We start from the raw sequence: 23,332 nt of genomic DNA on the forward strand, positions 1-23,332 counted from the left end.
CGATATAGCGGTTCCTAACGATTTTATATATTCGAGGTTCTTGCCATATTTTCAGATGAAACCGAATCTTGAGAGGTACCATTATGTGGGTGCTACACAAAAACGTGGACCTGTACATACAATGTTTCGCCACCGGAGCTAGAACCCATTATGGCCCACAAATAACAATTTTTAGACAAATTCGTGAAAAAATTTGGCGAAAATCATCAAAATAACGAATATCGGCAGGTACCGTTATATGGGGACTATACCAAAACGTGGACCAATATATCTCATTTCCAATACCAAACCATCCAACCGGACACAATACAAATTGTTCTACCAAATGTTAAAACTTTACATCAAATAATGTGGGCTGTTTACAGAAAGACGGACAGACAGACATACGGACATCGTTAAATCGATTTAGAAATTTTTTCTGATTATGAATATATATACTTTATGGGGTATATGAGGAATATTTAGGGATGTTACGAACCGAATGGCAAAGTAAATATACCCTCCTTTTCAAGGTGAAGGGGATAAAAAGCGGACGAAAAAAATATCTGGAAATTTGTTAAGCTCGTTGGCTACACTTTAGGGAAAGTGAAAGCCGTAAGCTGGACTACCATCGCGCTATAACCGCAAATGGAGTTTGGATCTTCTGGTCAGGCCAGTAATTTCGTATGTTTTTCCCAACAAATGCACACAGACTAAATCTGGCCAATTATAGGGCATCTCTACAGGGAGGACCAACTTCTCTTCTATCATCGAAGATTTGAGAATGTTTATATTCTTCAAAAGGTATATATACCTTATGGTGGAGGGTTTTAACTGGGTGGATTTTCAACTGACTTGGCAGTTATATTGGTCATCAGGATTAGAATTGTGTTAATATCTTAAGCGAGAACATACAATTTCCAATCCAGTTTCTACTGTTTCTTATCTCCAAAGATGGTCAAACCACATAGAAGTGATAAAGGTTGGCCGACAATGAAAAATTGAATTTGAAAATTTGTCAGAAAAGCTATTATTAACAGACTTTTATCCTTCGACTCCAGAAACCCTGATCTAAGCTCCATTTTTTTACAACTCTATAAAGAATTCAAATAAAAACCAGTAAATCTGTTAAACTTCCTCCACATAAAAATATAATCAATCACTCATAAATAATGTTGCCGTCTATCTAATGATCGTGTGGCGCCCGACTACAAATTGCTATATTGCAAAACTGTCTTCTAACATAAACGATGGAGCCTGTCTGAGTTTGGTATAAAAATAGAATTAGAAAAGAAATATATTTCTAAAAATGGAATGTGTCTCGTTCGGAGCCGGTGCAAAGAAAATTCTAACACGTCTATGTCTGGACATTCAATGTCACCAAACTCAATTTTTTTCCAATTCTTTTGACAAGATGTTCCTCCCATCACTATGATATGTGATCATATTATTATATGGCGCCTGGTCAGCCTATAATTAAACAGAGTCTGGTGCAAGTATGCCAGTGGTCACAAAGATTTTCACTCGATGCATAATTCATATGAGAAATGAAGGAGACGACAACGCTGTGCAAAAAAAATACGTCAAATTGTTAAAGATGTGATAAAATCATCGACTAACTGCAAACAACAATGTCGTTGTCGCCATCAAATCATTTGTCTGCTCTCCAAGAAGATGGCTTGATTGAAGAAATCCCATTTGTTGTGATAGATGATGGATGGATGGTTGGTTACCAACGCAGGAATCACACAAATTATTCATCTATAGATTAATGGTGTCGACATGAAGCAAAAAAATCTATTGCCAACATTCTTCATTCTGCCAGTTGCAAAAAAAAAAGAACTGATGTCCTTTTCAACACATTCCATACACGCCGTTAAAGTGTTATTTTTAGCTACGTGTGATTGCTTTTTATGGCCTACAACAGTTCTTCCTCCTCTAGCAAAAATTATGTAATAGACTACAAAAAATTCCATGCATTTTTCAAGAGGACTGTTTCAATGGCAGTAGGGAAGAACACGTTTTATGAAGATCAATTATATTGTGTAACTTTAGGCATGTATACGACATCGCCCAAAGACGACTATCATCGTTCGACAATAACACTGTGCGACAAAAATCATTTTTTTCCATAATTGCAAGAAAAATCGAGTAGAGCCTAAAATAGAAGATACGCGTATCGGCGTTTTGAAAAATTACATCGCCAAGTAACCTAAATAGAAGGACCAAAATCACCCTTTTCCACTTTTTATACCCTCCACCAAGATCCCTAAATATTCGTCGTAGACCCCATAAAGTATACGCTTGTAAACAATATAATGAGCTGTCACCCTGTATATTTATGATCAGTATAAAATTCTTAGTCGATTTAAAGGTGTCCGTCTGTCCGTTTTTCTGTTGAAATCACGACATAGCCCACATTATTTAACGTAGAGCTTCAAAATTTGGCAGAACAATTTGTATTATGTCTAGGATGGTTGGTAGTGAAAATGAGATGCACCGTTCCACGTTTTGGTATAGCCGCCATATAACGGCACCTCCCGATATTCGGTATTTTGATCATTTTTGCCACAATTTTCCACGGATTTGTTTAAAAATTAGAATATGTAGTTCGTATCGGGTGGCAGAACATAGTATATATAGGTCCACGTTTTGGTATAGCCCCAATATAACGGTATCTCCCGATATTCGGTATTTTGGTCATTTTTGCCACAATTTTCCACGGATTTGTCTAAAAATTGGTATTTGTAGTTCATAATGTGTTCTAGCTCCGGTGGCAAGACATTGAATATTTAGCTCCACGTTTGCCTATAGCGCACATATAACGATACCCACCAATAATCGGTAATTCTAATAATCCTTTACCATGGCATTTAAGATGATTTGGTATGGCCCCCATACAACGGCCTCAGCCATATGGCTACAGGGGGCATATCTCATTTTTTGAAAAGTTTAACAGCATTATTCAAAGGTCTTTCTGGTTTTTGCAGTTTAAAGTGGAACTCGTTTCAATTCATATACTTTTATTTGTTATATCCTCAGCCATATGGCTACAGAGGGTATGTATAATTTGATACGGTCAAAACGTACCTAGTCGAAACAATAATTTTAGACCCTATGTCTCTTTAGGTCAAATCTGTTTCAGGACATTTGGAGTCGATCTTGCGGTGTCCGTCCGTCTGGTGCTCTCGAAGGGAGTATCCGATTTGATCCAAACTTGGTACATCGTAATATTATTGTCAAACTTAAATCGAGTTCAGAGATGGGCAACGTCGATCCACTCCTTCTGGTACGTCCCCCACAAAAGGTCGAAAATATTTAACTGCTCAGAAAAAAAGGATAATCAGTGCTAGGTCAGGTGCGAAAATGAACAATCATCATTATAATATTTTTTAACCCAAGATCTGGTCTGAAGGTGGGATATATCGCCCCACTCCTTCTAGTACCTCCCCCACAAAGGGTCAAAATTTTGAATATAATATTTTAATTTTTTCTCTTTATTTTAATTTTGTAACATCGGCAAAAAATGTGCGGATCTGTTTACTTATTGCTCAACGTTGCTCATTACTTGAAAAAAAAAAATTAAGTCGATTTAATTGTAATTCTTTAAGGAATAATCTATAATTCCCAACCTACTAGTAATGCTGAAAGTAAATGCTTTGGATTATCTTTTGAAAATCTATTCGTCATATGTGATTCCCAATTTTTTCTTTTGGAATATGCAGATTTTCTAAATATACCATAGATCAACAGTAAACAGCTGCCAAAAAAGTGATCTAATTTATTTTTTATTTCTTTGCTGAGACTAATGCTCGCTAATCGTTTTTGAATGTAGGACTAGATTTAAAAAAAAAACCCTAATGGCGATAACCTCATATTTTATTTATCACAATTTACATGCGATTTGACTGAAATATAGGTTTCTTATTGGGCGAGGAGTTAAGAAAAGTTCGCTCAGACCAAAGTTTTTACGTGTTTCTCACTCGTTTTCTTAAGCAAGAGCACTATTTATTTACAAGTTCTTCAAATGCTATACTGGGTTATTCCAATCGATAGTCATGTTTCTTTTTTTGTTTGTCTTACAGGCAAAAATGAGTCGCACATATTTATTGTTCTCTCGTCATCTTGCAAATGAAAATATCAACAGCTACGAAATTTAATTGTCACACGACCTAATTGGCCTTCTGATCATCATTGATTGAATGTAGCAATAAAAAATAAAATTCAATTAAGTCATTTCGTCGTCATATTTTTCTCGATACTTTGTACATACTGTGTGACCCTGTCGCAATATCATTGGAATATTTTCAGAAAAATATGAACTATAATGCTAATAATTCTTAATGGAGGTAGTTCAAGAAAGTGGAATTCAAGGAATTTTCCTATGTATGCAAGAAAAGTATTTTTGTCCTGTTGCTATTATTATTTGTTACCACTACCTCCAAGAGCTATGACTAACAAGTGAGAAAATATCAGTCGGTTTTGCCGATAGATATATACCATCAGGCAATGTTCGAATATTTAAATAAATTTTGACTTCCGTTATGATTATTCAGGTTGTTGACCCTCTATGGAGTAGGTTCCGAAGGAATGGGCCAATATTGTCCATTTCGTATCGTACCTACATAAAAATGATATAAATATTGCGACGTGTTAGCCTTGGACTATATTGACTGCTTTATATGAGATATGTGATAATTTTTAGAAAATATTAAATGTGCGTGCGAGGTGCCACATATAGTCGACCGAGTATTATGTATATGTGTGAAATTTGAAGAGAGTTGGATGCTTATTACGCTTTCTTTGAGCGTTTGGTTTTTCAAAATCTTAAACCCTATGTTAGGGAGGTACCAAAAGAAATGGTCCGATCCCTCCCATCTTTATAACCGATCTTGTGTTGATGGAAATATTGATATGTGCCAAGTCTGAATGCAACCGGACATCAATTTCGCGTTTTATGAGCTTCAATGGATATTCAATTTTTTTAACTGAAATGGATTTGGTCCAAGGAAACCTAGTTATGCTCTAGGTCCGTTATTTCGATGAAGCACGTTTTGGAATATATGTACCTATGAAAAATCATAGTTGCGAAAATGACAACTTTGACCTATTGTAGGGGAGTTACCAAAAGGAATGGTCCGATTTCTGCCATATTTATTTCTGATCTTGTGTTGATTGAAATATTGAGATGTGCCAAGTCTGAATGGAATCGGATGTTAATGTTTGTAATTTTAAGACAATAACTTATACTTATATCACATTTTATAAGAGTTATATTTATTCAAAATGTTGACCCTTTCTGGATGAGGTACTGGATGAAGTGGACCGTTTTGTCTATTTTCGCACCTGACATAGCACTGATGCAAATATTAGGATTTGCAAGTTGGATCAAAATCGGATTATTCTTTCTCTTTCTGTGCAGAAAATTATTTTCTTTTTTCTTTTATAAGGGAGGTACCAGAGAGTGTGGACCGATATTGTCCATCTCAGAACTCGATCTATGTTTGACAATTAAGACAATCACTTATACTTATATCACATTTTATAAGAGTTATATTTATTCAAAATGTTGACCCTTTCTGGATGAGGTACTGGATGAAGTGGACCGTTTTGTCTATTTTCGCACCTGACATAGCACTGATGCAAATATTAGGATTTGCAAAGTTGGATCAAAATCGGATTATTCTTTCTCTTTCTGTGCAGAAAATTATTTTCTTTTTTCTTTTATAAGGGAGGTACCAGAGAGTGTGGACCGATATTGTCCATCTCAGAACTCGATCTATGTTTGACAATTAAGACAATCACTTATACTTATATCACATTTTATAAGAGTTATATTTATTCAAAATGTTGACCCTTTCTGGATGAGGTACTGGATGAAGTGGACCGTTTTGTCTATTTTCGCACCTGACATAGCACTGATGCAAATATTAGGATTTGCAAAGTTGGATCAAAATCGGATTATTCTTTCTCTTTCTGTGCAGAAAATTATTTTCTTTTTTCTTTTATAAGGGAGGTACCAGAGAGTGTGGACCGATATTGTCCATCTCAGAACACGATCTATGTTTGACAATAATATTACGATGTACCAAGTTTGAACCAAATCGCATACTCCCTTCGAGAGTTATCGTGAGCAAGAGGGAGCCAGACAGACAGACGAACGGACGGACATTACTAAATCGACTCCAAATATCCTCCAAACCTTGAGTCTAAAACCGTTATTTCGATAAGGCACGTTTTGGCCGTATCAAAAAGGAAACGTTCTGGTAGGAGGATGTAATGTGGCAACCGTTCTACTTAGGAGTCTTTTTGGTTCAATATTACATTAACCCATTATGTGGTCATTTAATAGAATATTCCAAAACATAAATCTCAACCCGTCAACGATCTATAATATTCAAAAATATATTACAGGATTACATTTTGTGAATTACTTCCTGGAGAGAAATAGCTTGTTTTCGATTTTGGCACCTGACTCACATGGAATACAGGATTTTTCGAATTTTTTGGCCGTTTCTAAGGAAGTAAGATTTGTTCAAAATTAGACCCTTTGTGGGGAAAATAACAGAAGGAATTGGAAAGTATTTTCCAATTTACCACCAGACATACAATTTGATACAAATATTGTCATGTGCACTGTTTTGACGACATTGTGGGCTCTATTGGGGTGTGCGAAGGTTACGAAGGTGTCAGAAGACTGACCTATATTTTTAATTTTCAAGACATTTGGAGTCGATCTAGAGATGCCAGTCTGGCTGCTGTGCACGATAACTCTGGAAGATAGTATCCGATTTGGTCCAAACTTGGTACATCGTAATATTATTGTAAAACTTACATCAAGTTCGCAGATGGGTAAAATTGTCAAAGAAAATAATTTACCTGATAGAAAGAGAAAGGATCATTCGATTCAGTGCAAACTTTTTACATTCCAATGCTAGGTCAGTTGCGAAAATGGACAATATTGGTCCACTCCATCAATTACCTCCCTCACAAAGTGTCAAACTTTCGAATAATTATAACTTTTATAAAATGTTAAATTGTCCGATTGTCTTAAAATTTTACACATTTTTGCTAACAAAAGATCTGGTGTGAAGATGGTAGATATCAAACCACTCCTTCCGGTACCTGCGCCACAATGGGTCAAAATTTTGAATAACCATGAAGTGAAATGAGCATCCGATTCTTTTCAAATTTCACACTTCCCAATACTTCTACTTAAGCAAGACCTGGTGTGAAGATGGAAGATATCCCACCACTCTTTCTGGTACCTCCCCCACAAAGAGTCCGATTATCTTCAAATTTCGCACATTTCATTATTTTTACTAAAACAAGGTCTGGTATGAATTGAACGGACGACTCCTTCTAGTACCTCCCCCGCAAAGGGTAAAAATTTGGAATAACCATTGAGCACATAAAACGCAAAATGAGCATCTGATTTCAAACTCGCACATCCCAATACTTCTATCAACACAGAATCTGTTGTAAAGATGGACAAAATTGAACTACTCCACAACGGTTCAAAATTTAAAATAACTATAACTTCCATAAAACGCGAACTTTTCCAAATATTATCAAATATCTCATATAATAAAGAAAGCAAGTAGTCGATATATAATGCAAATCTGATACGTTTTAATATTTCTATCAGACAAATGTCAGATACGAAATGGAAAATATTGGCCCACTCCCTTGGAACCGCTTCTATGAAGGGTCAACAGTTTGAATAAACATAACGCTAATCAAAATATATTTAAACAACCGAACATTGGCTGATGTTATGCAGCTGTCGGCAATACCGAATAATTCCATTTAACTTCTTTAAGTTTGTCATTTCGCTAGTAATACCTCGAAATATCTATTTTAGATTTAACCATGTCCATCCGTCTATATCTATATGCCCAAGTGTGCCTCCAAAAATTTTGGTATTTTAATGATTTGACCACATTTTTCACCGGAAATGTTTCAAATTAGAATTTCGAGTTCACAATGGATACTACTTACTATGGCTATTGCCACCGCTGCGCATAGCCCTCCATAGTACCTCCTAAAATTCGGGTTTTTGCCGATTTTAACCACTTTTTTACCGGAATTCTTTGAAATTTAGAATTTGGAGTTCGCAATGGGTTCTACTTCTGGCATATAATGGTACCTCACTTTATTCGATATTTTCTTTAGTTTAGCGTTATAGTTCAAAGGAATATTACAAAAGTTGGTATTTGCTGTTTACAATGGGTACTATATTCTCCGACAGAAAATCTATATCTTTAAAAGAGGAAAATGTTTATAGGTTTGATTGTTTGCTTGTTCAAACACCGTTGAACATATTTCCCTGCAAATCGCATCGCCTGAAAGTAAAATACCCTATATAAATTTTTGAAATGCAGATATAGCATCAGAACCGGAGGTACCTCCAAAAAATGTAAATTTGTATGCACACATCTACTGATCGGTTACAGGTACAGTCTTCAAATTTGGCATGTGTAACGAAATTTGGTAAAAAAAATAATTAGCCAAATGATATTGAATTTGGTTGAGATTTAGATATAGGATATAGGAAGTTTGAATTTTTCCGATGCATCTCCAATTTCTATGAAATTTGAAATGTGAATTTAGTCAAAAAAAATATATATTTTCGGCCGATTTCATGGATTTGATGCATAAAAAGAACAAGATATGTATATCAAATGTCAATAAAATTTGAAATGTGTTATGGATTTTGGTCTTAAAATTTATTTGTCAAATTATATTAAAATCGGTTGAGGTTTGGATATATCTTCCATTTTTAGTTTCGGCCGATTCCGTGTATTTGATGCACCAAACATGCTATGTACCTCCAAATTCAATGAAATTTGGAATATGTGATGGCATTTGGTCTACAAATAAATTTGTCACATAATATTGAAATCGGTTCAGATTTGAATATAGCTGCTATGTAAATTTTCGGCCGATTTTGTACATTTACTTGCAACATTAAGAAAACTTCGTCAATGGATAAAGTTAATCAATCATGCAAAATCATAATTTGCGATGAGTGTACACAGGAGCTAGAATCCATTACGACCTACAGTTACAAATCCGTGCAAAAATGTTGCAAAAATCATCAAAATACCGAATATCGGGACGTACCCTTATATGGGGGCTATATAGAAACGTTGACCTATGCATACAATGTTTCGCCACAAGGGTTAGAACTCATTATGATCTACGATTACCAATTTTTAGAAAAATCCGTAAAAAATGTGGCAAAAATCATCAATATCGAATTTCGGGAGGTACCGTCATATGGGGTCTATATAAATACGTGGACCTATACATTATGATTACAAATACCAATTTTTAGACAAATCCTTGACAGAATGTGACAAAAATCATCAAAATACCGAATATGGAAAGGCACCGTTATATTGCGGCTAAACGGCGGTCAAAATGTGGACCGATAAATCTAATTTTCAATACCAACCATCCTAGATACAATTCAAGTTGTTCTGTCAAAAAGCTCTATGTTAAATAGTGTGGGCTGTATCGTGATTTCAACAAACAGACGGACAGTTAGAATTTTATGCTGATCATGAAAATATATACTTTGAGGGGTCTACGACGAATATTTTGGGATATTATAAACGGAATGACAAAGTCCCTTTTCAAGGTGGAGGGTATAATAATGAGTTAGTACGTAAAATTCAGAGGAGTTACGATTGCCAAAAAAATTGGTCATTTAAATAAAAACAAAATATTGTCGAAATTGATTGTCATTCATATTTGCTATTGTGCCCAAGACATAGCTCCGTACTTTCTCTCTATGTCGGTATATTTTAATAATTAAAACCCAAACATTGCTTGCACAAATGATAGGCTTTCTAAAGAAGAAAAAAAAAAACATTCATGTATACATTTGTATATACATATGTTCTAATTAGAATAATGACTTTTGGTATTTTTTTTTTTCTACTATAAAAAATTAAATTTTAATACGAAATCATTGTTATTATTATACCCTACAACACTATGTGTTGGGGGTATTATAAGTCTGATTGGGCCAAAAATTATGTAACACCTCGAAATACTGGTTTCCCACATAGGAAAGTATATATGGATCTTCCTAGCTCGTCGAGCTGAGTCGATCTAGCTATGTATGTCCGTCCGTCCGTCTGTCCATATTAATTTGTAATCACTCTACAGGTCGCAATTATGGCCCGATCTTCACGAAATTAAGAATGGAGACGGGGATAGTGACAGAATAGAACCCTATTTCTTTTGGAGATGATTGCATAATATCTAGGGGTTGAAATTGACCAAAAACTAAAAAATTTCCTGATTTTGCAGCTGCTCTACAGGTCGCAATCGAAGCGGAAGTTGGTATGGTTCTAGAGCTTAGGGCTGGGCAGAAGCCTTCCAATTTTGGTGGTTATCGGGTAATATTTAGTGGGTGAAATAGGCCATAACATTTATGTTAAATAAAAGTCGAATTTCCATTAAACCGCGAATATTTTTAATCCTGGCAAAATCATAAAAAGACGTACAGGTCAATTCTGACCGTTACATAGATACCGATAGTAAATATATCGGATATATATAGCGGAATATATACAATACATATATACAAAGGAAGGGGATGTTAGCTTAAATGCTTATACTTCAAGAATGGCTGGACCGATTTTGACAAATTTTGTCAATTCAGAATGCCCTCTTGGCGTAAAAGAATAAAATAAAAAAAAAACGCATAAAAATATGTCAATAATAATGTTAATATAAATTTTGTAGTATTTTGTGACATTTTGTTTATTTTTTCATATTTTTTATCGCATGCGATTTTTTCATTTTGACTTATAATATTGAAGAATACATTTTATAATATTTTTTCATTTTACAACACAAGTTGGGGTTATTATATATAGATTGCAATTGTCCTCACGAAAAAAGGTAGGGTTAGGCTCAGCAGGGTTAGGCCTATTATTTTCAAAGATGTCCGCGATGTATTTAGGGGTTTAAATGGACCAACAACTAAAAATATTCCTGATTTTATACCCGTTATAAAGGTCACAAATAGAATCCAAAGGACACGAAATCTCGCATGAACTTAGAGTTTAGAACAGCGGGTAGAATGGACCACTACTTTTGTGTGAGAAAATACCATACAAATATCGTAGACAAGCAAATCATGTAGATGAGTCTAAATTTGGAGATACAGAGGGGCCTCTTGCTTTTGGAGATGATCGCAAAATAGTTACACAATTGAAGCAAAATTATTACACAATTGAAGCCAATCGACATGCCTGAGAAGAATGTTAAGGACATCGAAGAAGTCTAGTATTTTGGTTGACCATTAGATTAAATTTAACCGTGACATAATTTCAAAGGCGAAATCTTCCAAAATGGATTTAGACATAAGGGGGCTTTTAACATATTGTAGTGTTGTAGGGTATCACATAGTCGGCCCCGCATGACTATAGCTTTTGCTTACTTGTTTCTTATTTTGCAATCGTTTATGATTTTAATTTAATATCATTTGTGAAATCCGTGTGAAAAACAAAAACGTTGCGGTATGAAGGCGCCATGTCGTGAAACGTCTGATGATAAGCCTAAGTGCGTGATGCCGTGATTATAGAGAGCGGTTTTTTAAGTACAACTTAACATTTTTAAGTGGAAATAATCGCCCACATCCGATTTGTTACTCACATTGCTAGACACAGAGATTATAATTGAGATTTTATTTGTCTCTTTTATTTTCAATGAATAAAACATTGCAACTTTGTTGTCAATGTTTATTGACTTTTTCGGGACTTTCCAAAATTGAGGTTATTTTTTTAATCAATGAGCCGATCATCAAGACCTGGGAATTTTTCAGAAAAAAAAACCTAAAATGTGGGGGTAATTTTTTAAGAATATCATTTGCCGTATTGTCTATTCAAGATTTAAATTGGGACATACAATTAAATACAAATTTTGAAATAAATCTGACAAACTTCTTCTTATATTTTTTCCAAAGTTATTGCAAATTTTTTTCCGCTGAGTCGAAAGTAAAGTCCGATTGAACTGAATGCTGTTTCCACATGTTTTCTGTGGAATTAATAAAAAAAAAACAAGAATTGTTTTTATTTGGATTTTCATTAGACAATTGACTAATCATTTTTTTTTTTTTTGTTTTTCCTGGGATGAAATAAACAATATTTTCAAAATAAAAAAATATGAAAACAAAAAATCCATATCAATGGAATATTTCCAGACAAGCAGAATTAAAGAGTTACTCTCAGACATGCTGAGCCGTGTTGTCATTATTCTCTTTCTGCTTGATTGATTATCAGTCGACAACATTCATTTTCTTTACGATAACTTCCAAGGAGATAATTTCCCATTCCACGTTACCATCCTGATGTATAAATATATGCATATATTTTCTCCCCAACTGATGTTTGTTCTTAAAATATACTTAACTATTAGCTACATCTGTACCAATTTGAATCAATTATTTAATGTTTCTTTATGATACCCAAATAAAAGGAGTACAATTTTTGTAAGAAGTGTTCCTACAAATTCACTATAAATGCTCTATTCCAGAACCTGCAAGAATCTATTAGTTTTGCAATTTTTCGATATCACAAAGAAACAAGATAGAGTGCGGGCCGACCGTGTGATACCCTACAACACGATAATATATTGGAAACCCCCCTTAGATCCATACACATTTTAGTCGATTATTGGAAATAATGCCATACTGTCCTGCACAAATGTTACTTTTGGTTTTTTACCGGGGATATTTTCCTTATATTTATACTCCATGTCGTGCTGGTAGGTATCCAAAACAATTCACACAAAAGTTGTGGTCCATTTTACCCGCTAAATATAATTCAAGGGTCGTCCAAAATGCTACACTTTATACTCCTAAACTGTAACCTCATGCAAAATTCCGTGTCGATTGGTTTTTAATTGTGACCTGTAGAGCCACTGCAAGATCAGGAGAGTTTTAATTGTTGGTCCATTTGAATACCTAAACATACATCTTTAAAAACAATAGACTTTATTTCTGACCCTAACTCTATCCGCATGCAACATTTCTTGAGAATCGGGCGATAATTGCGACTTGAATATAATAATCCCAAAACATAGTGTTGTAAGGGGACCACACCATAATATCAATCGTAAAATTCAATATTGTAAGTCAAATATGCGATAAAAAATATGACATAATTTAACAAAAAATGTTCTCTTTTTTACTGGCATGTTTTCACGCGATTTTCTAAGATTTTATTTTTTTATTGGCAAGAGGCCATTCCGAATTTGTCAGTATTGTAAAAATCCGTTCAGTCGTTCTTGAGTTACACGCGGTCTAACAAACATATCCTTCAATGATATATAAGATTGTATATATTTTACTATACAGGGTGAGATAAAAAAACTGCACAAACTTTTTAAACAAATTTTATTGAATGAAAGCAAAAAATGTCGGTAATAGCATCAAATTTTAGAATAAGTTTAGATTTGTTCGAATTGGTCACCGGCGAAGCGCTTGCTTCAGGTGATCGACACTTCGGCATTTTTTAGTGCCAACCTTGCTTTCCAAAATACTCCAGACACAATAGTCCAACGCATTGGTATCCGGAGATTTTGGTGGTTATTGCGCAGTTGAAATTAAGCGAGAAAGCTCATTTTGTAACCATTCTTAGGTGGCGCGTGCTGATTGCGATGGTGCTGAGTTCTGTTGGAATGTCCAAGGTCCGCGGCCAAAATGTTTGCGTGCCCAAGGATTTAATACAACCACCACAATATTTTCACGATAATATTCGGCATTTATTCTGATTCTGATGCACAGTCAATTAATACGAGCGGAGAGCGACCATCGGCTGTTATGGCGGCCCACACCATCACCATGGCCGGCACTTGAGTTCCTGTGGCCAACCGAAGGTGCACATTTTCAGCTGACCTCTTTGGCAAGCAAACACAATCATTTTTTTTATACAAACTGCTGAACAACGAATGTTTTCTCATCGGAGAAAACCAAATTCGGCAGTTCACCACTTTCGACCAAGCTAAGCAACTCTTCAGCTCTTTTGAGTCTATTTTCTTTTTGATGCGGTGTAAGTTTTGCGGCCACCGTGACGCGGGTTTCGATCAAGTCGCTTCTTTACTTTTCGAACCATTTCTTCTGATGTTGCGGGCTACGCTACCAGTATCACCGTAACGAGCGATGGTACGGGACACAAACGATTTATTCACATTTAAATGCTGGAGTCCTCTAACGATAGCCTCTTGTGGTTTTCCACTCAAATACAAAGAAATCACACTATCACACTGAAATTCCATAATGAATAAATTTTTTTTTGGAAAATTCTCACCAAAATGTCTTTGTACGCTTGTACACAATATAATGAGCTGTCACCGGAATAATTTCAACAGCTGTCGGACGAGTGACTTAGAAATGACAGCAGTCTGAAGTTGGTTGCAGTTTTTTTCATCTCTCCCTGTATATGCGATATATTGGATATCATCGTAAATGTAAAGGTCAGAAATGACATTTTCGTGCATTTGTCTTTGTACGCTTGTACACAATATAATGAGCTGTCACTGAAATAATTTTAACAGCTGTCGGACGAGAAATGACAGCAGTCTGAAGTTGGTTGCAGTTTTTTTCATCTCACCCTGTATATGCAATATATTGAATATCATCGTAAATGTAAAGGCCAGAAGTAGCATTTACGTGCATTTGTGATTACGCCAGGACTAAAAATATTCACGGTTTAGTGGACATTTTCGTAATTTTTACATAAAAGTGATGGTCTATTTTAACCGCTAAATATTGTCCGATGACCAAAAAAATGGTAGGCTTCCGACTAGCCCTTAACTCTAGCCTCATGCTAAATTCTGTCGATTGGTCTATAATTGCGACCTGTAGGGCAATGCAAAATCAAGAAATTTTTCTTTTTTTGGTCCATTTCAACCCAAACACAAAAACAATAAGCTTCTATTCTGACCCTAACCCTGAGGATCAGGCCATAATTGCGACCTGTAGATTGATTACGAATTAACATGGACAGACGGACGGACGATCATACATAGCTAGATTGACCCAGCTCGGCGATATAGGAAGATCCATATATACTTTCCTATGTGGGAAACCAACAGTTCGAGGTGTTACATAAATTTTGGCCCAATCAAACTTATAATACCCCCCTACACATAGTGTTGTATAATTGTTCAGAAAGTATTCAAATTCGGGTGTTTTCAAAATGCTTATTGCAACGTAACCATCTATAAAATCTACAGTTTTAATAGCGAAATAAACCTTTAAAGATATATAGAATATGCTTTTAAAAAGATATTTTAACCTTTCGTTCCGTTTTCGCGGGTTTCAATTATGTATTCAAAATCAATGCAACGAGTTGTTTGGTTTTTTGATTGTTTTGATAGGGATTCTGACATTACAAGCCAAGCAGGTAGACCTCTATACTTGAATTTTTTTCAAAGTTAATTTTTTATGTTGTTGTGGATGCAGGACATTTGTTGTATTAATCCTTCTACCTTCTAGTAAATCTTCCATGACTCGCAAACTTAATTTTTAAGTCTTTGTAGTTGTCATTACCATTCAATGATTACATATCAAAGTGAAATAGGGGATACGTTAATCACAAGTTTTAAATCCCTGACATTTAATTGTTGAAGTTTAAACATTAAATTATGCTGATATTTGGGATCAAATATACATTTTTGCATTGTTTGGAGCAAATTACTCAACGCCCTGCCACAATATGAAAATTCAAAACCAAAACAATAAGATTCTACGAGCTGCATATTAAACAGTACAAAAATAAATGAAACATATATTTGGAACTTGAGCAAGTCATGGTGGTGCCCTCTATGCTGACTGACTGACGAACAAAATATTTCTGAAAACGCTTGGTGAAAACTGACTTTAAGCGGTTTCCCCCACTTAATCACATTCCTATCCGAAACCAAATTACGTAGTTCTACTGGGAATATTGACCATACAATATTAGTTTTGTGCGTCTAGATGTCTGTGTATATCGTCTGTCATCTAGCCGAATATACGTACATACATAAGCATGTATACAAAGGAACGGCAGTAGTAGCAGCAGCCGCTTATTTACTCTGCTCTTTGCATTTTAGTTATAAACGAAACAAATACAAATGAAACAAAAACGAAACGAAACATTTACATTATTTGTTTTGTAGAAAGAATGCGATTGTTTTAGACTTTGTCGTCTTCTTCTTATTATTATTATTAGTATATTTCTTACGATCACAAAATAATTATTGATAAGGATTCAATTATTATAAATTATTTATTCATTTGTTGATGTGTGAATGAATGTACAATAGAATGGGTCGATGAACACATAAAAATGCAAAACTGCACACGTTTTGAAGTTTATCATCACAGGTACACATAATTCATGTATGTTTGTATGTATGTTTACATACGTATGTTTGTATGCATGCATGTATGTACATGTATAATAATTGCAAGAAATATATTCTTGGTTTATTTTACCTTGTCTATGAGTATTGACCTGTATTAAAGACTTTGCGTGAGATTTGCATATAACTAGGCTAAAATGGTAAGGAATTTTCAAGCAATTTATATTTTTGTAATTGCAATTTTTTCAAACATATCGCTTTTTCACACTGAAGGAGAATTGTCAAATTGCATTGCTCAAGGTCGATTTGGCACAGACTATATAATTATTGATGCTTTTTTTCGTTGGTCGGTCTTTTTAACTTAGCATGTTCTAATATTTGAATTCGTACTAGGTCAGGTGTTAACATGGATAATATCGGTCTACAAAGGATATACATTTTAAATAATCCCAATTCGTACAAAACTAAAAATAAAAGTCTTATTGCCAAATAAAAATTAACAATTCCAATATTTTTCCAACTAAAGATCTGGTATGAATTTAGGATAAAAATAATCACTTTTTCTGGCACCTTCCCCACGACGGGTCGTGATTTTGAATAACCAAGCGAAAAGAATATCTGATTCTTTTCAAGCTTTATACATCCCAATATTTCTACAAACACAAGATCTGGCATGAAAATGGGATATAGCGGAACCACTTTCTGATGGTCAGAAATTTTAATAATTGTGAGATAAAAAAACATATTCAAACGCCATAATTTTTACATTTTTTTTTTAATTTTATAGAATGAAAGCAAAAACTGTCGGAAATAGCATCAAATTTTAGAATAAGTTTAGATTTGTTCGAATTCGTTACCTTTGGCACGAATTATTGTCTTCAAACGGCCAATGAAACCGTCACACGCTGCCCGAATGTTGCTCTGCGGTATTTTGGTCCATTCTCGGCGAAGCGCTTGCTTGAAATGAAGCGAGGAACCTCATTTTGGAATCATTCCTGGGTGGCGCGTGCTGAGTGCCATGGTGCGGAGTCCTGTTGGAATGTCCAAGGTCTGCGGCCAAAATGTCTGCGTACCCAAGGCTTTAATACACCCTCCAGAATATTTTCGCGATAATATTCGTCATTTATTCTGATGCTACGGTCGATTAATACGAGCGGAGAGCGACCATCGGTTGTTATGGCGGCCGACACCATTATCATGGCCGGCGCTTGAGTTCTGGTGGTCAACCGAATGTGCACATTTTAAGCTGACCTCTTTGGTAAATAAACACGATCATTTTGTTTCTTTACATATTGCTGGACAACGATTGTTTTCTCATCGGAGAAAACCAAAATCGGCAGTTCACCACTTTCGGCCAAGCGAAGCAACTCTTTGCTCTTTTGAGTCTATTTTCTTTCTGTTGCGGTGTAAGCCCTTGCACTTTCTGGAATTTCAATGGCTCTACCCCGAGCTCATTTTTCAATATTTGCCGAATGGAATATTGCGATTTGTTCAGCTCACGAGCCATTTTTCGGCCACGGCGACGCCGAAACAATATAATGAGATGTCGTTGCAATAATTTTAACATTTTAACAGGCTTAGAAATGACAGCAGTCTGAAATTGGTTGCAGTGTTTTCATCTCATCCTGTATCTCTTATAACATGCGTATACAGTTGGCAGCATTTTTCAAACTTTGTGTATCTCAACATGGTACATAACGGGCCAATATCTTGAGAAAACACAACTATCACATAATGTGAATCAAGTCAAAGGAGAATATCGGTTCACTCCTTTAACATGTTAAAAGTTACAAATGTCCGTGTTATAGTTTTTTTTAAAGGCACTTTCGGAATGGAGGTTGTTTCAGTTTTTACCACACTTTAATTAATTAGGTGGGGTTCACATTTTACCTGTAAAACGGCAAATTCAAATGTTCTGCATTTTACAACATTATGCCTCTTTATATAAAGTATCAGATTATATATGTCTTTTGTCGTTATATCTTGTTCAGAGCAACATTTTATTCAAATTTATCCCATCTGTATATCTGCCCGTCCGACTGACGAAATCGTGATACAGCTCTCAGAACTAAACTGGTATTCAAAGTAGCATACATCGGCTCACTTTTAAGTAAATCACCTGTGCATACTTTTAGTAAATCATTCATCCTCTTGGCACAGAAGTTTCAGTGTGGGTCCATCATTTCTTGTGGTCTTCACATTGCGGTGTCTCCCGATTTTCGTAACTTCGAAGGTATTAGCTTGAATATTCAACTAAATGACTGTCATATAGCTAATTTTACGTATTATAGAGGTCCTGGTCACTTACTGTAGTCTAAGTGGAGGTAGTAACGGTATCCCATAATTATTTTAACGGTTTATGTTCTACTATATGGGCTACAATTTTGTAGTTTCAGTATTTGGGAAAAATATTTGTGGTGTTCCCGTACTTTCCTAGAGGAAACAAGTAAAAAAACATCTAAGTTCGACCGGGCCGAACTTTTAATACCCTCCACCATTTTTAAGGTAGTGGAAAAAAGGTAAAAAAAAATTGTCGAAAAATGACTTTTAAATAAAAACCATTATATTGGGGCTATACCCATTAGGACCTTCAAATACACTAGAGCCCCGACTTGTGTCGTTAATAGGGACCGGAGAATCGCGACGCAACTGAAAACGACGCAAATCGAATCACTGAAATTTAGTTTACTAGTTAATATATTTAAAACAGTGGTGCCAGAAGTTGTAAAAATGCTAAACGACAGAAAATTTGCTAAATCAGGCACTGCAAATGCAAAAAATAGTAATCCACAATGTAGCTCGGACCGACGCAACTTGAAATTGCAACGACGCAAATCGAATTTTCTGGTTTTTGAAAAGCGACGCAACTCAAAACGACACAAATCGTGACGACGCAAGTCGGGGCTCTCGTGTAAATATAATATCATCAAATGATCCATCCGTTTAGTATTTCCAACATATCGCCCGCTATCGTTTATATTTTCGATCCAGTAAGGAAACGTCAAATGTCGGGCGGGCTGACTATATTATACCTTACACCACTATGTATATTTTGTAGAGCTTCCGTAACAAAAGAAGTTATTTGAAGTAGATCATATCACGAATCAACATTTGGCTTTAGAGCACTTATAGTTTGGTTTTAGAGGGAACTAATATATGGGACGCATATCCAATTTTGAATCGATTTTCACTAAATTTGACGGAGAAATTTTTATCTTTTATACCAACTGACATGCTATAGAGTGCATGATCTCTTCGAGAAAGATTATATTAAAAAGTATATATCGAAGCCGATTTCCACCAAATGGAAACGTACGTCCCGAAATTCACTCGATTTGGGCGGATATTAGCCATTATTTGACCAAAAAAAATGTACCTGATTTGTCAGCCGCTCTACAGGTCGCTATTGAACCAAATGACACGGAATTTTGCAGGAGGAGAGAGTTATGCCATGTTTACGTTAGAAGTTTTTGTAGGGTTAACCTATTTTGAGGGGATTTATTTGAAGTAAAAGTAATGGATATGACAATTTAAATTCAAATCCAGTGGGTTAACCCTCATATATATAAACGTACTATTAGGGTCAGGGCAGAAGTTTAGCATTTTGGATAACCATTGCATTTTATTTAGCGGGTAAAGTGGACCACACCCTTCGTGTAAAATTGTTTTGAATACCCATCAGCACCACAGAAGGCCAAAAATATAGGGCAACAACCAAACTTAACATTTGGAAAGGGCAGCATTGCATTATTTCAAAAACGAAATCTACCAAAATGGATTTAGACCCAAGGGGTCAGCCAACACATTTAAGTGCTGCAGGGTATCACATGGTCGGCCCCGCACGACTATAGCCTTTGCTTACTTGTTTTTAATTCAGGAAGTCGAATTTCAATCGATAACTTGAAATCTTTTAGGGATGTAATCGTCTTTGAGTAAATGAGCGTTATGATGTTCAATGCGATATTTTTCGAGCCGCAGTCGTAACTCAAACCATACACAAAGTGTCGTAACGATTAGTTCAATCTGAGACCAAATCAAGTCTAGAGCTAATGTGTTGACCTATAAAAAACTGTTTTTTTGATACCTTCATAAATAACATTTTCTCAAGAGAAATCTCTTACTATTTATATCGAATCATTTTTATCATCGAATCATTTTACTGTTCTTCTTTCTTGCTTTCCTAATTAAAAAAAAAGATTCCTTTCAATATTTTAACACTATAATAGAATTTATTAAAAAAAATCTCACTTGCATACTCATATATATTCACTTATATACACATCTATAATTTCTTTATAATTCTGCACTTACTTTAGCTCATTCCACTGCATTCGAAGTTTTATCAAATTCATTTTCATATCCATAAACGACAACATTTCCAAGTCCTCTAGATGCGAATGCGTTATTTTCAGGCTGACATTGACATAGGGATCAAATTTACTCGACAAGGCATTGACAATGGTATGGAACGAATCGACTTTTTCGCACAACAACTCAACATAGTTATGGGCATAGGTGGGTTCACAGGTACAGGGCGAGATTTCGGGTCGGGCAGCACAATGGACCGAGGCCACATTGGTAATACTCCAAACGGCATAAACTAATGATGCCATTTTGGAGGACTGCGCGTATCAAGGTTTTGCTCTTTGATATAAATGTGTATGTGTATTTACGGGTTGAAACACTTTTTTTTGTTATGTTTGTTTTTTTTTTTATTTTAATATTTTTGTAACAACATTTTCACAATTATGAATAATATATTATTTTTTATTGATTCTCTTTTAATTCAAGTGTAGTTTTATGTTAACCACTTTTGGAAATTTTTTCTTCGTGATTTTCGATTTGATTTTGGTTTCCTTCACTAATACAATCACAGATGTGTTGGTCGGTAGGTCGGTCGGTCGGTTTTATTTCTCTTCCCGTATTTGTGTGTTTATGACTCCGGATTCTATTGAATTACAGATTTTTCATGACACACTCACATACATATGTTCCTCATTGACTTAAATATGTTTGAATGTTTGCCACGGGTTTTCCGTATGGAAAATTTAATTTTTTTTTTGTTGTACAAAAACAATTTCACAAATTTACACCACAATCAGTTGACGAGATGAAGATCGGGGAAGGAGAAAGGCAAACTGTGATTACTGCGAGCGACTGCGACTAGGACGACTAAACAGTGATGACGGCGTTTTAATGTTAAACGAACCGAGGGGCTACTTGAGATTGCTGGCTGGCTGGCTGACTTGCGGGCTGGATTGCTGCTTGCCTTTTCTTCTGCTGTTGTTTCTTATCAAGTCCAATGACGGACGTACAACTCAAAACATTCATCAAAATTCGAAATTATCAACAACTCAGCGCCGAAATGGGCAATTGGAATTCTCTTCGAAAACAAATTGAAATGTTTCAGTTTGTTTTTGTTCTTTGATGGAGAGATGCTTTTCACTCTCTCCTCTCTCTTTCTCTTGGGAGATTTAGAACTGCAGTTTATTTTTGTTTTTCAAATAAATACTTTTTTTCGTTTATATCACTGATTCACTGATAAATGGAATGGGATTTCTGGCTTATATGGCTTGATACTGCAACCACCTTGCCGTTTGCCAATGTTCCGGCGTCTCGGGTAGACGTTGAACGAATTTGAATTTCAATTATTGGTATGACTTGGACACGATCGAATCAAATAGACCAATACTTGCCACTGTCGCTGTTGTCGTCGTCGCAGTCGTATTCGTATTCGTCGTAGTTGACATCTGACCCATCAATATATCAATTGAATTAATCTAATAGAAATTCCAGCGAAAATAAAAGGCCGGAGCAAGCAGTTCGTATTCGAACTCTCGCTTTGGGAAACTGAATGTTTTATGGGATTTATTGTTCGATCGCTACGACAGCACCTCTAAGCAATTCCCAATAACTTTGTCACTGTTATTACTCTTGTTATTGTTGTTATATTATCGATGCGGAATTTCAATATTATTCAAATAATAAATAATAATCATTCGTTTCTATTTTGTTTTATTTGAATTGAATATTTCATTTGTTTTTGTGTTTTGTTTTTTACAAAATACTCTCTTTTCGAGATAATAATTTTTATAATTTTTTTACTCTTGTATTTAATTTGTTTTTATTTATTATTTTCTTGTTGCTGTTTTTTTTTTTTTTTTTCTTTTTATATTGACTTTCGAACTTTTCTCAAAATAATCGCTGTTTTTCCTCTCAATACGTCCGTATTCCAACACGTTTCTTTTAAGACTGGGAAAATACTTGGCTGACCGTTTTATGCTTTAGTTAGTTGGGAAGAGGACTGACTGACTGGCGGGCATAGCTGATCTCGATGGTAGTTGAAATGCTGTTGTTTTGTTTTTGTTTCTTTTTTGCGGCGGCGTTGGCGACATTCGGATTGCTTTAAATGTTGTTGTGATTCTTATTGCTGCTGCTCTGAAGAAAAAGAAGAAGATGATGATGATGATGATTATGACGATGCTGATGATTTCCAATATGACCAGCAGCTATTGCCACTTGCTACCGCTGGTTCTTGAGATTGATGTTTTGGTTTTATCGTATCTGCTGCTTTGGTCCCTGTGTGGTGGTGGCTGTTGTTTGTTGTATCACTAAAATTACACGCATTGATTTAATTGTTCTATATCAGATGTCATCCGAATAGAATCAATATTAACACAGAATAGCATAGGACAAAACACAATGTTTGTAAATGGAAATAGGATTGAAACATTTTAGAAGAGATATTTCAAATATAATTCCTCAGTGATAAAAATTACATTCAATATGTCATTGAATCATAATTAAAAACAATTAAAATAGTATCAGTGGGTTTTGCCGACAGATGTATACCTACAGCCTTGAGTTATGATAATTCATACTTTTTACCCTTTATGGAGGAAGTTCCGAAGTAGTTGGCCTATATTGACCAATTCGTATCTTGCCTAAAACTGATACAAATATTACAACGTGCCAGATTTGG

At 35.2% G+C, this 23,332-nt stretch overlaps 1 protein-coding gene across 1 annotated transcript in view; it reads right to left on the reverse strand.

The window, feature by feature from the left end:
• The window catches only part of LOC101896256 (leucine-rich repeats and immunoglobulin-like domains protein 1), a 30,823-nt gene extending 8,210 nt beyond the window's left edge, over positions 1 to 22,613 (reverse strand). The window contains exon 1 of the mRNA XM_005190748.4: positions 20,662 to 22,613. Coding sequence (XP_005190805.2) covers positions 20,662 to 20,963 — 302 coding nt within the window. The 5' untranslated portion in view covers positions 20,964 to 22,613. The remainder of the gene's footprint in view (positions 1 to 20,661) is intronic.
• Between the last annotated feature and the right edge of the window lie 719 nt (positions 22,614 to 23,332).

The sequence above is a fragment of the Musca domestica genome, unplaced genomic scaffold (assembly GCF_030504385.1).
Source record: "Musca domestica strain aabys unplaced genomic scaffold, Musca_domestica.polishedcontigs.V.1.1 29, whole genome shotgun sequence".
Classification (NCBI taxonomy): Eukaryota; Metazoa; Arthropoda; class Insecta; order Diptera; family Muscidae; genus Musca; species Musca domestica.